The following is an 18,625-nucleotide window of genomic DNA, read 5'->3' on the forward strand; positions in this document are numbered from 1 at the left end:
GGACCTGTAACATTTTACTCAGCGTAAAAACAACCATTAAGGGACCTAGGCAAAAGACTCCAAGAGAGGAGTACAAAAATAAATTTGGTTAAATAATTTTTGTTTGAAGCAGCAACACTGATGGGTAAAGCTATTTGATTCAGGTTTATAGAAAAAAAATATTGGGGTGCCTGGGTGACTCCATCAGTTAAGCATCCAACTCTGGATTTCAGCTCAGGTCATGATCTCAGGGTTTTGATATTGAGCCCTGTGTCCGGCTCCACAATGAGCATGGAGCTTGCTTAATACTCTTTCTCTCTCCCTCTGCCACCTCCCCTTGTCACACTCTCTCTTTCTTAAAAAAAAGGGGGGCGAAAGAAAAAGGGGGGGCGGGGAAATATTTATCATCTATTATGTTAAAGCAATGAGTTTTATAAGGCAGCAAGTTACTCCTAACCCTATTTATTATAAAGCTAAACATAAATTTTAGATTTTTATTCTCATGGGTCAAAATACTGATTAGCTCCTATTATTTCTGCTTTCAACTATTAATCCCTGAGGATCCAATCAAATGGAAGCAATGCACCCATGAGGAGTACAAACCTATAGCAGTTACTAGAACTCCAGGAACCACATATAAGATAATTTGAATTGTGAAATTTCAAACCTTAAAATGAAGCAGAATGAACCAGTGCAGCGATTTTTAAACTTGTTTTTAGTAACAGAATCTTTCGAATAAAACTAATATGGAACTCCACAAATACAAGAAGTATTATGCCAATACACACCATGTAGGATCAGACTGGAAATTTTTACTACTATAAAGTAAATAAGTGAGAATAGTTTATCTGTCTTGGTGAAAGCTAAAACTTGAAATTAGTTGTTAGTGTCCCACCAATCTTAGCAACTAATTTTACTTCCATATTTTGTTTACATATCCAGTATTGAGAAAATTGTAGTTCAAAAAGATAAGAAGCAGCTATTTAACAGTTTGTCTTTCACCTTAAGGTAATCCATTGCTGAAGTAAATCCAGAAGCTCAAAATAAAAGTAATCAAAAACTGGTTGTTTCAGGGCGCCAAAGTGGCGCAGTTGATTAAGCATCCAACTCTTAGTTTCAGCAGGTCAGGTTGTGATCTCAGGGTCGTGAGACTGAACCCTACATTTCTCTCTCCTTCTCCTTCTGCCCCTTTCCACCATGTGCATGCACACTCTCTTACACTCTAAAATAAATAAATAAATCTAAAAAAAAAAAAATCCCTGGTTATTTCAGTTTCTCATTACACTGCTTAACTGTTCATATTCCTTAAGTACTCCTCAGTCTAATACATTAGATGGCAATGGTGAAATGGCTTTTGTAAAAATGCACTGTTGCACTGTTTGTAGTAGCAAAAGACTAGAAATTACCTAACATATCAATAGAACACTAAACATAGAGAATATCCATAAACTGACATTTTGTTCTAATTAGGAAAAAAAAAAGCAACACAATGAGGACTACCCAAGGAATTAATTCTCAAAATATAAATGAAAATAGGAATGTAAAGGGCATTTACAATATAACATATATGTTAAAGAGAGAGAGGGGGAGAGGAGAAAGAAAAGGAAGAAGGGAAGGCAAAGCAAAGAGAGAGGTGGAGAAAGGAAAAGACAGAGACATTTATATGTTCATATATTATAGAATATGAATGGGAGAATCCATAAGAAATTAGGCTGATTTCAAGAATGGAAACTAAGTAATTCATGAACAAGAGTGAAAGGAGATTTAGTTTTTACTCAACATAAAGATACATTTTGCTGCCCTTTGAATTTTATAATATGTGCAAGTATAACTCATTTCAAAATTTAAAAAAAAATTAAGACAGAGGGACACCTGGGTGGCTCAGCAGTTGAGCATGTGCCTTTGGCTCAGGTCGTGATCCCGGAGTTCTAGAATTGAGTCCCACATCGGGCTCCCTGTGGGGAGCCCCCTTCTCCCTCTGCCTGTGGCTGTGTCTCTCTCTCTGTGTTTCTCATGAATAAATAAATCTTTAAAAAAATTAAGACATAAAATAATAAATAAGAAAAAATATCGGGTCCTGGATTGGAAGAACACTGTTAAAGGGATCCCTGGGTGGCGCAGCGGTTTAGCGCCTGCCTTTGGCCCAGGGCGCGATCCTGGAGACCCGGGATTGAATCCCACGTCGGGCCCCCAGTGCATGGAGCCTGCTTCTCCCTTTGCCTATGTCTCTGCCTCTGTGTGTGTGTGTGTGTGACTATCATAAAAAAAAAAAAAATACTGTTAAAATATCCATACTACCCAAAGCAATCTACAAATTCAATGCAATCCCTATCAAAATACCAACATCGTTTTTCACAGAATATTAAAATCTGTATGCAACCACAAAAGACCCTGAATAGCCAAAGCAAACTTGAGAAAGAAAAAAGCTCAAGGTAACATAATCCCAGATTTCAAGATATACCACAAAGCTATAGTAACAAAACAATATGGCACTGGTAGAAAAATAGACACATAAATCAGTGGAACAGAAGTGAGAGGCCAAAAATGAACCCATGCATATATGGTCAGTTAATCTATGACAAAGGAGGCAAGAATATACAGTGGAGAAAAGACAATCTCTTCAATAAATGGTGCTGGGAAAACTAGACAGCTACATGCCAAAGAATGAAACTGAACTACTTCTTTACACCAACCACAAAAATAAATCCCAAATAGATTAAAGACCTAAATGTGAGACCTGAAACCATAAAACTCCTAAAAGAAAATTTTAGGCAGTAATCTCTTGAACATCATTTACAGCAATATTTTTCTTATGCAAGAGAAACAAAAGCAAAAATTAATTAGGATGATATTGAACTAGAAAACTATTGTACAATGAAGGAAACTATCAATAAGATGGAAAGGCACCCAAATGAATGGGAGAAAATATTTGCAAGTGATATATCCAATAAGAGTTAATATTCAAAATATATAATGAACTCACATAACACCAGAAAAACAAATAATCTGATTAACAAATGGGCAGAAGACTTAAATAGATATTTTTCTAAAGAAGACATACAGATGGCCAAAAGATGCTCAACATGACTAATCATGAAGGAAACACAAATCAAAACCACAATGAGGTATCACTTCACACTAGTCTGAAAGGCTACCATCACAAAGACAAGAAACACGTGTTGGTGAGGATGTGGAGTAAAAGAAGTCTTCAGGCATTCTGGTAGGAATGTAAACTGGTGCAACTGCTATGGAAAACAGTATGGAGGTTCCTCAAAAAATTAAAAACAGAACTATCATACAACCCAGTAATTCTACCTCTGGATATTTACACAAAGAAAATGAAAACCCTAATTCAGAAAGATTTATACATCCCATGTTTTATTCAGCATTCTTTACAATAGCAAAGATAAGGAAGCAACCCAAGTGTCCATCCATAAACAAACGAATAAAGATGACATATGTATATACACAATGGAATATTACTTAGCTGTAAAGAGGAATGAAATCTTGCCATTTGTGACAACATAGATGGACCTAGAAGTATTCTGCTAAATGAAATAAGTCAAAGAAAAACAAACATCACATCATTTCATTTATATATTGAACGTAAAAAACAACAGTGAAGAAAGAAACAGACTCATAAATATGGAGTACTGGTAGTTGCCAAAAGAAATAGGAGTAGGGGGATGGGCAAAATGGGTGGGATAAACTTCCAGTTATAAAATAATTAAGTTATAGGAATGAAAAATTCAACATAAAGAATTCAGTCAATAATACTGTAAAACATTTATCACAGATATTCATAATGCATATGATCATTGGATCTCTATCTTGTATATCTAAAACTAATTTAATATTGTATATCAACTACATTTCAATTAAAAATTTAAAATGTGGGGCACCTGGGTGGCTCAGTTACTTAAGTGTCTGCTTTCAGCTCAGGTCATGATCCCAGAGTCCTGGGATGGAGCCCCATGTCAGGCTCCTGGCTCAGTGAGGAGTCTGCCTCTCCTTCTCCCTCTGCCCTTCCCCCCCTGTTTGTGCTGGCTGGCTCTCTCTCAAATAAATACAATCTTTACAAAATTTTTTAAATATACTAATATACTACTTTATGAATTTTTGAAAACCCAGTTTATAAGTCCTTTAAATTATCTTTGTTTGGAAAAAATACTTTTAAATTCTATCTCATAATATTAGGAAGACTCATTGAATCTCTTTTTTGTAAATTGTTTTGGATACCACACTCCTTTCTCTGTTATACAATCACCCAAAACTTTAAGAGTTAAACCCAAATTTTTGTTTGTTTCGTAAGTGACATTTAACCAGTTTCTTCTAAAATAAAAAGTTGAAAAAATTAGAATGTATGACAAATGATAACTGAAGGCTAAACATCAATCTGTCTTCATTACAGGGAAAAATAGCAATTGATAAATAACCTACATTTATTTTCAAACCAGAGCAAAATAGTCACAAGTTTTTCGACTTAGTGAAGAACAGATTTTCATCTCTTAAAAAGACATCAATGTCATAAGTCATACATTTAACTGTAAGGACCAATATACAGCACATATAGGGTAGCAACAGGAAAACAACACCAAGAAAGAAAATTGTGCAAATGGCTGCAAAATGGAGAAGGATATACACTTGTTGAGAAAATAAAAATTTAAACAAAAATACTTTAATATAAAATACTTTAAATAACAGGGCTAGGGGTGCTCTGGATGGCTCAGTTAAGTGTCCAACTCTTAATTCTGGATAAGGTCATGATCTCAGACATGGAGTCTGCCTAAGAGTCTCTCTCTCCCTGTGTCCCTCTCCCCTTGCTAGTATGCATTCTCTATTTAAAAAAAAAAAAAAAAGATTTTTTAGAAAATAAATGAGTCTAATTTAATGGGAAATTTTCAAGAATTTGAGAATTCCATCTCTGTCTAGATAGAGAAAGCTGGGAAGACTCTCAAGACAAAGCTGGATGAACTACAAAATAACTTTTCCTGAACCTGTCAAAAATAGGTTACAAAGCAACAAAGTAGCATGAAATGAAAACAAAGACTCACTTCCAAGCTAAATTAGCCCTGCATGAGGTGGCAGACACCTTAGAACCAATTAAGGAAAATTCAGTTAAAATATTTAATAAATTGATGATGTCCAAGCATGGGTTAGTTGACAGCACAGAACCTCAGGAGCCACAGGCACAATGGTAGTTCACATCCACTTTCAGTCTTAATTGAAAGTGGGAGAAAAATTTTGAAACACATACAAAGAATGTCTTCATTGGCTCATCAAACACAGCTGAGGAAAGAATCAACACACCTGAAGTCAGTAAAAGTTACCCAAACTAAAAAATAAAGAATAAAATAAAACAAAATATGCAAGAGCTATAAGTGATAACAAGTGGTCTAACATTTGTGTAGCTGGTATTCCAGCAGGAGCTGAGAGAAAAAACATAAGTGCATAAAGAAAGAATGGCTGAAAATTTTCCAAAAATAATGAAAAATATCAAACCACAGATCTAAGAAGCTTAAGAGAATTCAATATCAAAAACAAAAAAAATAGAATGTAACGTGACACCATACACCTAAACACATATTTAAAATATTGAAAATCAGGGGTGCCTGAGTGGCTCAGTTAGTTAAGCCTCCAACTCTTTCTGCTCAGGTCATGATCTCAGGGTTGTGAGACTAAGCCCCATATCAGGCTTTGCACTCAGCCCGGAGTCTGCTTGAGATTCTCTTTCTCCCTCTGCCCTTGCCCCACCACACTTGCCCCTGCCCACACATGTATGCTCTCTCCCACTCTTTAAAATAAGTCTTTAAGGGGATCCCTGGGTGGCTCAGCTGTCTAGCGCCTGCCTTCGGCCCAGGGCATGATTCTGGAGTCCCAGGATCAAATCCTGCACCAGGCTCCCTGCACGGAGCCTGCTTCTCCCTCTGCTTGTGTCTCTCATGAATTAATAAATAAGATCTTTAAAAAATAAATAAATTTTAAAAATAAAATAAAATAAGTCTTTAAAAAAATAAAATTGGGACGCCTGGGTGGCTCAGCAGGTGAGCATCTGCCTTCCGTTCAGGGTGTGATCCTGCGATCCTGGGATTGAGTCCTGCACCAGGATCCCCGAGGGACACAAGAAACAATATTTTTAAAAATATTTAAATAATAATAATAATAAATAAAATAAAATAAAATGCTGAGAATCAGAGTCCAGGGACACAAGCCACTAAAACACAGACTTAATAAGATTACAAAATGCTTCCAGTACCCCACATCTTCCCACTACACCAACAGAGTTCCAGGATAATAATGAATTAGAGCAGGGATCCCTGGGTGGCGCAGCGGTTTGGCGCCTGCCTTTGGCCCAGGGCACGATCCTGGAGACCCGGGATAGAATCCCACATCAGGCTCCCGGTGCATGGAGCCTGCTTCTCCCTCTGCCTATGTCTCTGCCTCTCTCTCTCTCTCTCTCTGTGACTATCATAAATAAATAAAAAAAAAAAATTAAAAAAATAATGAATTAGAGCTAAAAGAGAAGCAAAGTGATTTTTATCCTTTTTAGATAAAGGAGTTTTTATGGATGTCCAAGATAACAAAGGAGATAAAAACAAAGGACACTAGAATACCTTTAAGCCTATAGCACCTATAGCTACAGCAAACATTAACAAAGCCAAACTCCTAGACTGATTAACATAAAATCTCATACTGAAGACCAATTTACCTCAGTTCCTATTACCTCATATATTATGTCCAGAAGACCAATTTACCTCAGTTCCTATTACCTCATATATTATGTCCAGTTTTTAACATAAAATTACACAGCATTCTAAAAAGCAAGAAAAAGCACAGTTTGAAGAAACAAAGCAAGCATGAGAACCAGGATTAGATGTGACACAGAGACTAACAATTTGTGGCTATGAAAAAAAAAAAGTAGGTATTATTCAAGAAAAGATGGATAATGAAGGCAAATACAGGGATGGAAACACAAAGAATCAAAAGGAAATGCTAGAAAGATAAAACATAACATCATAACAGAAATGAAGAATACCTTTGATAGGTTCATCAGTAGATAGGACATAGCCAAGGAATGAATCAATGAATTTGAACCACGATAGAAACTTCCTAAATTGAAATTTAAAAAGAAAAAAATGAAAATGAAGAGAAAAGAATGTCTAAGAACTGTGGGACGATTTCAAAAGATGTAATACATAATTGGAATACCTGAAGGAGATAAAAGAGGAAATGAAACAGGAAAAAATACCTGAAATATTGATGGTTGAGAACTTTCCAAAATTAGTGACAGACACCAAACAAAGATCCAGGGGGCAAAGACAGAAACTAGAATAGCAGTCCAAACAATGACAACTAGTGATATCATATTCAAACCGTACAACACCAAAGCAAAGAGAAAATCCTGGAAGAAGACAGAAAAAAAAAAAAAAAAACCACTTTACCTATAGGAGAACAGGATTAGAATTACAAGACTTCTTGTTAAAGACCACCCAAGCACAAAGAGAATGGAGATATTTAGGTATTGAGGGGATCCCTGGGTGGCTCAGCTGTTTGGTGCCTGCCTTTGGCCCAGGGTGTGATCCTGGAGTCCTGGGATCGAGTCCCACATCGGGCTCCTTGCATGAAGCCTGCTTCTCCCTCTGCCTGTGTCCCTGCCTCTCTCTCTCTCTCTGTCTCTCTCTCTCTGTCTCTCATGAATAACTGAATAAAATCTTTTAAAAAAATTGAAGTATTGAAAAAAATCACCAACCTAGAATTTTAAAGATACATAATTGATATGCAAAAAATGAGATAAAATGAATCATGTAAAATGCTTAATTAAAACCATACAAGGCAAAAAAAAATATTTTTAAGATGGGAGAAAGTAACAAGTAAGTATAATAGATACCAATTCCAACACTGTAGATGTTGATGCAGCTGTATCAATAGTCATTTTAAATGTAAATTGTCTAAATAAAACAACTAAAAGACAGTGTGCCAGAGCTGAGTGGGAGAAGATAAAAAGCAAGATCCAACTATATGTTGCCTACCAAAACCCCATTTCAATACAAAGACTAAGATTAAAGGTTAAGGCATGTAGAGATATACCATGAAAACACTAATCAAAAACAAGCTGTGGAAAAAAACAACAAAAAACAAACAAACAAACAAACAAAAAAAACCCAAGTTGTGGGTACCTAAGTGGCTCAGTCAGTTAAGCGTCTGCCTTCAGCTCAGGTCATAACCTCAGGATCCTGAGAGTGATGCCCACTTCAGGCTCCTTGTTCAGCAGGGAATTTGCTTCTCCCACTTCCCCCACCTGTCATTCCCTCTCTCTTTCTGTCTCAGATAAACAGAATCTTTAAAAAAATTAAAACAAGCAGTACTCCTACCTCCAATATATTAAAAATTAATATGAGTCAAAGACCTAGGTATGGGAGCTAAATCTATAAATTCTTAGAAAGTATCAGATTTAGCAATGGATAATTAAAAATGTCCCAAGAGCATGAACAAAAACAGAAAAATACATTAACTGAACCTCATCAAAATTAAAAACAACTGGGATGTCTGAGTGTCTCAGCTGGTTAAGCCTCCACTCTTGGTTTCAGCTCAGGTCATGATGTCAGGGTCCTGAGATTTAACCCTGTGTTGGGCTCTGTGCTCAGTAGGGAGTCTGCGTCTCTGCCTCTCCCTCTGCCTCTCCCCTCACTCATGCTCTCTCAAATAAGTCTTCAAAAAACAAAATAAATAAAAACAAATATGTAAAAGATATTATCAAGAAAGTACAACAATAACTTATAAAATAGGAGAAAATATTTGCAAATCATGTATTAGTAAGAGCTTACTATACATAACTCCTACAACTCTATAACAAAAAGCTCAATTAAAAATTGTGCAAAGGACATAGACATTTCTCCAAAGAAGATACACAAACATCTAACATGCACATGAAAAGATATTCCACTTCCCTAGTCATTAAAGAAATGCATATCAAAGCCATGAGTTACCACTTCACACCCAGGAGATAGACTATCCAAAAAAATCCCCCCCAAAACCCTGTTGGCAAGGATGTAGAGAAACAGGAACTCTTGCATGTTGCTGGTGAGAATGTAAAATGGTGAAGCCATTGTAAAAAAAAAAAAAAAGTTTTGGAGTTTCTCAAAAAGGTAAATAAAGAATTACCATATGACCCAACAATTCTACCCTTAGGTATATAATACCTTCCAAAATTGAAAATAGGTACTCAAACACTTAAGAAAGAAATGGTAACAGTTCTCAAAATAAAATCTTCAAGAAAACACGAGGGATTATTTCTTAATTCTAAGAGACCAGCATTATTCTAACACCAAACCCAGATGAAGACATTACAAGAGAGGAAAACTACAAAGTAGTATCTCTCATGAACACAGAGGCAAAAACCCTCTACAAAATGCTAGCAAACCAAATGGAAAAATATATTAAAATAATTATAAACCATGACTGAGTGGGATTTAATGCAAAGCTGGTTTAAGATTCAACTGATCACTGTAATCCACCATATCAATAAGCTAAATAAGAAAAATCATATGAATTGGCACAGAAATTTTGACAAGACCCAAAACCAACTCACAATAAAAACTCTCAGCAAATCTGAATAAAGGGAAACTCCTTCAATTTAATAACTTAAAAAAATCTGCAACTCCCGGGGCATCAAGGTGGTACAATTGATTGAGGTCCAACTCTTGATTTCAGCTAAGGTCATGATCTCAGGGTCATGAGATCAAGCCCTGAGTTGGGCTGCACCCTCAGTGTAGAATCTGCTTGAGATTCTCCTTCCTTCTGCCCCTTCTGCTAATGCTCATGCTTGTGCTCTCTCTCTCTCTAATAAGTCTTTAAAAAAAAAACTCTGCAATCCCAACTACACCTAACATCATAATTAATGGTAGGAAATTAAAAGCTTTCACCTTAAGTTTGGAACAAAGCAAGAATATCTCTCTTTACTCCTGTTAATATATAAAAATTGACTGTTTTCCAATATACCAGTAATAACTGGAACCTGAAATTGGGGGGGGGGGGGTACCTTTACAATACCACCAAACAAACCAAAAGACACATAAGTATAAATCAAACAAATATGCATAGGCTCTACTGAAAAACTGTAAAACACTGATGAAAGAAACCAAAGACATAAATAAATGGACAGTCCATAGTCACAGTCCATTTTCATGGATTGGAAGACTCAACAGTAACACATCAATTCTTCTCAACTTCTGTGATTCCAGGTCTCAGGATGGGGATATACTAATCACACTGCTATAGACAGAATGTTTATGTCCCCCTCCTCCAAATTCCTATATTAAAACCTAATCCCCCAGTGTGATAGTATTTGAATGTGGGGCCTTAGGAAGTGATTGGGACAAGGGTACAGAGCTCTCCTGAATGAGTTTAGTGACTTTACAAAAGAGACCCAAGAAAGCTTGATTCATCCTTCTGCCATGTGAGAACACAGTGAAAAGACAACCATCTATAATTAGGAATTAGGTCCTCACCAGACACTGAATCTGTGGGTAACCTTGATCTTAGACTTCTTAGCCTCCAGGACTGTGAGAAATAAATTTCTATTGCGTTACAGCTACCTAGTCTACTATTTTGTTACAGCAGCCAGAGCAAGCTAAAACAGGTATATAGACAAAGCTAAGTTCCCTTCTGACTCTTGACCCTCAGCCACCTACCTAGCACCTCTCTCTAAAGGCAATCTCTATAAACTAGGATTTTGTGTATCCTTCAAGATTTCAACCATACATAAAACTAGAAATTCATCAAAAGGAACAAATAAAACTGAACTTAGGTCAAAATGTACCTTTTGTGATCACTGTCAGATGGATATACAAAAGAGGGACGAGAAGGCTATACTTTAAACGCGTAACTGTTCCCTCATCATCTCCACTTTTGTATTTGATAGGCACATTACTCTTACTAAGGGAGTTCAACACTATGCTGACTCAGTGAATAATAAAGAGAAACATGATCCTTGCTCTCAAGAAGCTTACAATTTTGCTGAGGGGACAAGATAGAGAAATATATTCTCCCAGGATAACCTTTTCTTTAATGTCTTCCCTCATCTCCTGAATTCTGTCCAAAAATTGAACTCTGTGTTTCCTTCCCCTCCACCATCAGTATCCCATCAAGTCTGCTCTTTTCCTGAATTCTCTCATTTTCAATTCATGGTACCAAACCGAGGAGAATGATGGGGTTGACTAAAGGTAAGGTTAAACAGAAATCTAAGAATCAGCTTTGCACTCTTATTCCACACCCAGTAGATCAGCAAATTCTGGCCATATCTCCTAAATATCTCTAAAATTCATCCTACCCTTTCTATACCTGTATTTTCACTATTAGTTAAGACCAGCATCATCTCTCACTGGGCCACCAACTGGCCTCCATACCTAATTCTCTTCCTTACAATTCTTGCTCCAAACCACTATTCTGAATGCTCCCATCCTTAGTAGGCCTGGCACACAGGCCTTTGCTAATCTACCCTGTATCTACCCTCTGCAATTTTATATCTGACACTCTCATCACATCCCCCTGTATCCCACCTAGATTTCATAATATTTCATCCTCTAACCACACTTTAGTTTTTTCTGGTACCTCCAATCTATGCTCCACATCTCCACACCTTGCACATGCATTTTACTTTGCTTGGGATATCCCCTCTTCTCTAATTCTACAACAAATCACCCAGCTGACTAATGCCTCTTGCAACAAGATCTAAATAGCCTCTTTGACCAGGTCTTCTTCCCCACTCTGAACAGTTAATCATTCCCTCCACTGTGACATCAAAGACCTTGTATATACTTATATCACTGCCCTTATTTACTCTAAAATATAGGTAGTTATTCACATGCCAATCGCCCCCAGTAAACTAAGTATTCTTTGATGTTGTCATCCAGTGTCTTATTTTTGAAAACCTGTGTCCAACTCAATACACACTACAATATCTCAATAAATGTTTATTGTATGAACCAAGTAAATGAAGTTTTTTCTTGATCTCCACCTCCGCATCTCATTTTCTTTTTTTCTGATAGAAACGCACAAACATGAGGCATCACTTAATCTGAGTCATATGATTTAGGAATTGTGATGCCATGATTGTACTACTCCGAAGGCTAAATCAGTGAAATCCCTAAGTAAAGACAGCACAATTTTCAACTTTCCAGTGGAACCTCAAGTCCAACAGAAGAATCTCTTTCCAGCACAATCTCATGTTCTCTTCATTCCCATCACAACACAGTCACAGCTTTCTAAGTAAATTACAAGACTCCTTCATTCTTAATAGGCCAATCTACTCTCTTCACTTGGGCACTTTAAGGTAGAACAAGTTTCAACACTAAAATGTCTCCATCAATGGATCAGAGATGCCTGGGGGCAAGGACATTAGTCTGTAAGGCTCTTAAATAACTATGTTTCCCTGAAGAATCCCTTGAAACACTGTTATCTTAGGGCCTTTTGGCTTTAGGAATATTTGACTTTATTCTGACCATTATTCAATTTACCATATTCATTCATATTCAACATTATTTAGCACCTACTCTGTACTTCATACTCTTACGATGTGTGGGAACACCACCCAAAATGTATCTTACTTGCCTGACTTGTGACCATGGCTCAAATGTGGCACAGCTGCACCTGGCCCTTGCTCATCCTATGCTTGGGACTACGACCCACATGCCCTCTTCTTCCAGCCCCAATGTGGAAGGCATACTATAAATTTATCCTAACTCAAGAGTTGCCCAGCTGAGACTATAGCATTTTGTCAATTGTCTCCTTCCTTCTCTCTTCTCCTCTGCCAATATTATCTTTTAACTTCCTTTACTTAGCTTAACTTCTTTTATAAAGCTAAACATTTTCTTCCTTCTCTCTCTTAAAAAAATGCCAAATTAAAAGACTAAAATGTCTGACATTATGTGTCTTATTCATACATGTCTCCCAATACTTTATCTGTGTGTCAGCAGCTCAATAGAGGAAAAAAAAGTATTTCTCATTCCTGCCTTATTGGCACTTTTCGGAACTACAAACTCAATACTAAATCATTGTGGAAGGTGATAAAACACTTTCTTTGGTCATAAATCACGTTGTAAAGAGAACTTGGTAGAAGTTAAACCTTAGGCAAACAGAAACACTGTCTGACAAATTAGAACAAGATACAATCAAAACTCAAAGGTTAGCCTGAAGTACTATGAGGAGGAACTCGAAGAAAATCGTGGGCAGGCTATCTCCAGCACCAATTAAACTCAATAATCTAAGGGGCGTCTGGGTCGCTCAGTGGTTGAGTATCTGCCTTTGGCTCAGGGTGTGACCCCAGGGTCCAGGAACCAAGTCCCACATCAGGCTCCTTAAGAGGAATCTGCCTCTCCCTCTGCCTGTGTCTCTACCTCTCTGTGTCTCTCATGAATAAATAAATCGAATCTTAAAAAAAAAAAAAAAAAAAGTGAATAATCTAATACTAAAGATCCCACTAAACAGTCAAGAACCAAATTACAGGAAGATGAATGGAAAACATGATAGTAAAGGGCTAAATCATTTCTGATTACCTCAGTCTGGGAGTAATAACTCCAACCTCTGAGCTCCTATAACTGTTTATCATAGTACCCAATCCAGACTTGTTCTTGCAATGCTTATCTTACTTGCTAGATGATACACTCCTTGGCTGTTTATTTCATCTTTATGATATCCCACTGGTAGGCATATATTTTTAAAAGATGTATTTATTTCAGAGAGAGAGAGAGAGAGCGCGCGCACAAGCATCAGGGTGGGGGAGTAGGAGAGGGAGAGAAATCCAAGCAGAGAGAAACCCAAGGCGACTCCGAGTTAAGTGCAGAGTCCTGTACAAGGCTCAATTTCATTACCCATGAAATCACCACCTGAGCCGAAACCAAGTCCCAACTGGATGTGTCACCCAGGTGCCCCCTGCCAGGCATATTTTAAAGATCAATCTCATGCACTAACCCTAAAGTTTTCTGGTATTGATTCACTTTCCTAGGTAGGCCACCCTACTGGAAGAGTATTCTGACATCATGTTCTTAGCAATTATATTTATCATTTAAAAGTTACACAAGTAACACATACACAAGAGACCAGTTTAAGTAGCAATAAGTCTGTTTTCCCAGAATCATCTCTTATTTCATAAATGGCAAAGCTAAGGTCAAACACTGAAAGAAAATAATCTCTAGGGCAGCCCCAGGGGCCCAGTGGTTTAGTGCCTGCCTTTGGCCCAGGGCGTGATCCTGGAGACCTGGGATGGAGTCCCACATCCGGCTCCCAGCGTGGAACCTGCTTCTCCCTCTGCCTGTGTCTCTGCCTTTCTCTCTCTCTCTCTCTCTCTCTCTCTCTCTCTCAATCTCTGTCATGAATAAATAAAATCTTAAAAAAAAAAAAGAATCTCTAACATTAAAAATACACTTCTACAATAACAAGCATCTTTGAACACATATACACCACAGCATCTATATAATGCTCTACAGCTTACAAAGTAACCACACACTCTTACCTCATTTAAGCCCCACAATTTTTATTTTACCAGAGAGCAAAACTGAGTAAGTTGCCTACAGAAACTTTTATAGACCATGTACTGTCCTAGGATCTATGATTAACAAATATGACCAACATCAACACACGAAGTATGTGTCAGCAACCTCATGATGTAGGACATTGGTTTAAAAAAAAAAAAACATGCCTGCAGAAACTGAACAGGGGAGATCATTTATTAAATGAAGAATTTCAGGGCTGTCTTTCTTTTCTTTATGGATAAATTTGTACTGCGTGTTGTAAAGCTGTGCTTCTCAAACGTTAATGTTCACGCACCTCACTGAAGATCTTGTTAGAATTCAAATTATGATTAGAAAGGTCTTGGGTAGGGCCTCAGATTTCTAACAAGCTCCCAGGTGATGCTGAGGAGGCTGGTCTGCACTGGGGTGGCCAGGTTGTAGAATACATAAAGAATTAACCCTAATTAGCACCACTAGCCAAAACTTCACAGTCTGTCATCTTCCATGACACCGAAGTGAATCTATTAATCACTCCTATTTGACAAGACGTGAACTTTCCCTAGATCACGATGTTGGGGCTATGGGGAACCAGGATTCAAACTCAGAAAGACGGACCCTGCAGGGCACGCTTAACCGCTACACACTGTAGATCCCGGGATCTCAGGTAACAGGCAGATTCAAGATTCGAAACCAGGTCCAGAGTTCTCCTCGGTTCCATTCCCGCGAGTCGGGTCCGTACTACAATCAATGTCTGCAGTCGGTCCTGTTGTAGGACAGGCAAAGAGGAAACAGAGCCTCCCACTCCTCCACTCCACTCCACACAGCGCGACCGAGCGGAGCGGCGGCGGCGGTCGCGGGGCTCCCGGGGACCACTCTCAGGGCAGCGGCAGGTCCCCGCGAAGGTCCGGAGACCGGCGTTAGGGGCGGGGCGTCAGCCCGGGAAAGGTTCCCGGCGGGACGTACCAAGGCGCACGGGGGACGGCTTCCCGGGGGCCAGGACCGCCTGGCTACCTCCGCGCCCACTGCCGGGGCTGAGAAACTCTTTATCTGGCCTTCGGCCCCCTTATGGAGTTCTGACGCAGCAGGGCTCTCTTCAGCCCCAGCCGCCTCCTTAGAGACTCCGCCTGCGGCCCCTCGGCCGAGTGGAAGGCCCCGGAAACGGGAGCCGGCCGGGAGAGCGCGGCCAGTTGCTTACGAACTCCTCTACACCCCACACGAACCCCCCGACTCTTTCGCCGTCGCCCTTACCAGCTCTTTGGGCGGCTTCTCCTGGGTTTTCCCAAACAGCCCCATGGCGCACTGAACTCGTCTGGCCCCCGCCGGCTTTCCGTTCCCTGCTCCCAGGCAGGTCACGGGCAGCCGCCTGGGCGGGGCAGGGGAAAGGAGAGGAGCCCCGACTCCCGGAGAAGGGAGCGGCCGCAGTGGAGGCGGTGCGCATGCGTCCGGCGCCTGCGCAGAAGCGGGGTTGGGCGGGGCTTGGTCGGAAAGGTGGTGGCGGTCGCGCATCTTCTTGCGGGGGACTCTATAGAGCGTTACGAGGAATTGGGCGTGTTTTAGTGAGGTGTGGAAGCGATTCCTTTGGAAGATACGGATTTGTCAGCTACACGTGGTGATTAGAGCTGCCCCTGATACTTCTCCTAAACCTGTACGTTGCACAGGAATCGGTATCTCCACCTAGACCACGTCCATTCACCACCACTTCCCCCAACGGCGTGTTTCCCGCAGGCGCGTCACAAGCAGCGAGCCAGAAATGCGCCTTTCTTCCTCCCACCAGACCTACTCCTTCCCTCTGTTGTCGCCACCGTCACCTAATCATTCTAACCTGGGCATCATCTTCTTTCCTCTTACCAAGTTCAACCACAGCAACTTTTCAACGCATTTGAACTCCAGCCCGCTTTGCGCCCCAGGTGTCACAGTGGTCAGGCCGTCATCATTTTCAACGTGGATGATTCCCACCTGGCGTGTGTGTGTGTGTGTGTGTGTGTGTGTGTGTGGTCCTATGCGCCACATGGATCATGACCTTGATCAAATTCCCAAAGGTGTCTGTGATTATAAAGGACCAGAGGCATTTTAGCCGGGCAGTGACCCATAGTAGGTATTTGATAAATATTGTTGACTAATTGGAAGTTCAGTGTCCAATTATACGAAACATTGCTGCCTTATAGTATAGTTTGAACCCACGCAGCGAGCTGATGGCTGCTGTCATTTCATTACGGTAAAAGAGACCACTCATTTAGTGTCACAACCCCATACTCCCATCTCTTGTGGGGATGTAAAATGGTACAACGACTTTGAAAAGGTTTTGGAAATTTCTTAAAATGCGAAACATAACCTAACTTAATGCCATTCCACTGCCAGCTAGTTATCCAAGAGGAGGAAAAGCATATGTCTTTACAAAGACTCCTACATGGATGTTCATAGCACCTTTATTTGTAATAGCCGAGAACTGGAAATAATCCAGATGTCCGTCAAAAGATGAATGGATAAATCAATTGTGATAGATCCATGCAAAGGCATACTACTCAGCAAAAAAAAAAAAAAAAAAAGGACAAGCTATTGGTATATGGAACAACATGGATGAATCTCAAAATAATTATTCTGAAAGAAGCCAGGAAAAAAGAAAAGTACATACTCTGTATGATTGGATTTATATAGCATTCTAAAAAATGTGAGCTAGTCTATAGTGACAGTAGCTCAGTGGTTGCTAGGGCACGTTGGGCTAGTTTAGGAAGAGGCAGGAAGGAGGGATTACAGAGACACATGAGGAAGGTTTTGGGGGTGATGGATACTCTCATGATTTTGGTGGTTTCACAGATGTGTACAATGTCAAAACAAATGGATACTTTAAATTTGTGCGGTTTATGTGAATCATACTTCAATAGAGTTCTTTTAAAAATAGCAGTACAGGTTCATTGTAAGAAGTAAAATCCCATTCTTACTTCCTCAGGGGAAAGGGTCTCAAAGGACCTTATAATTAAATTATTATAATTATAGTTAGTGTGAATTGCTTGAGATCTTCACCTTTGGAGAGAATATGCTTTTATATATTTTTACTTAGTTGGGATCATATTATACATACTGTTTTTTGCAATCTCCTTTTTAAAGAATTTTACATAGATCTTCATTGATGTTAATATTTATAGCTAAGGGATTCTGTGGCAGGAATGCACTAAATTTTTTAAATCATTTCCCTGTTGTATGAGGTCAAATGGTTTCCAATTTTCCCCTATTATATAATGAATATAGACGCAGTTTAAGTTTTTAAAATACTGCCAAAGTTCTCTATATAGGTTGAACAGATTTGAACTACCAACAATGTATGAGGGCATTCTATTCCCTAAATCCTAACAATGAATACTATCAATATTTTGCAATTTTACCAATTTGAGGTTGTAAAATATTTTTTCTTAACACTCATTTCTATGATTATGAGTCTAGATGAGCATCTTTTTGTATATTTCTTGAATTACTTATGTGAATTATTACTTAAATTTCTTAGGAAAATTACCTCTTTGAATCCTTTACCTGTTTTCCACTGAATTGCTTTCCTTCTTTCCTTTCCTCCTTTTTTTAAATGTGAAGGAACTCTTTGAAAATGAGAAATCTGTGGAAATGTTCTTTAAAAGTTTTCTTCACCATATCCCTCATCTTCTTTTTCTTTCTTTTTGAATGAAATATAAGGCAGAAATTTTTCATATAATTAGACACAGAACTTCCAATTAGTCAACAATATTTATCAAATGCCTACTATGGGTCAGGCATTCTATAGGCTCTAGGAAAACTATAGTGAACAACAACAAAAAAAAAACCTCATACAATCTGGTAAGGACTGGTATTAAACAATGGTGATCCATAAAATTAAGTGAATTACTACAAATGTGCAAAATTCTGATGATAAGAACATGGTGATTAGTGAATCCTCCCTGCAGGTGATATATAAATGAGCCTTGGAGGGTGAGCCAGCAGAGATAGGAGTATCCAGTACAAAAGTACAAAAGAAACAGCATGTGTCTAATAACTTTCCCAGTTTCTAGGTGTGGTTTTGGGCCACAGGCACTTCAGTTCCTAAAGCTGCACTTCTTTTAAAATTGGTTATCAAGGGGAGAGAGGCCAAAGAGAGTGTGGATTGGGCATGTGAC

General features: G+C 38.8%; 1 protein-coding gene across 2 annotated transcripts in view; it reads right to left on the reverse strand.

Moving 5' to 3' along the window:
• Positions 1-15,921, reverse strand: part of CHMP3 (charged multivesicular body protein 3) — a 57,966-nt gene extending 42,045 nt beyond the window's left edge. For both annotated transcript variants that reach the window (XM_077843192.1, XM_077843191.1), the window contains exon 1: positions 15,735-15,921. Coding sequence is in view for 1 of the 2 variants with exons in the window: in XM_077843191.1 (XP_077699317.1) it covers positions 15,735-15,779 (45 nt within the window). In the remaining variant the exon portion in view is untranslated. The remainder of the gene's footprint in view (positions 1-15,734) is intronic.
• Between the last annotated feature and the right edge of the window lie 2,704 nt (positions 15,922-18,625).

This window comes from Canis aureus, chromosome 12, assembly GCF_053574225.1.
Source record: "Canis aureus isolate CA01 chromosome 12, VMU_Caureus_v.1.0, whole genome shotgun sequence".
Classification (NCBI taxonomy): domain Eukaryota; kingdom Metazoa; phylum Chordata; class Mammalia; order Carnivora; family Canidae; genus Canis; species Canis aureus.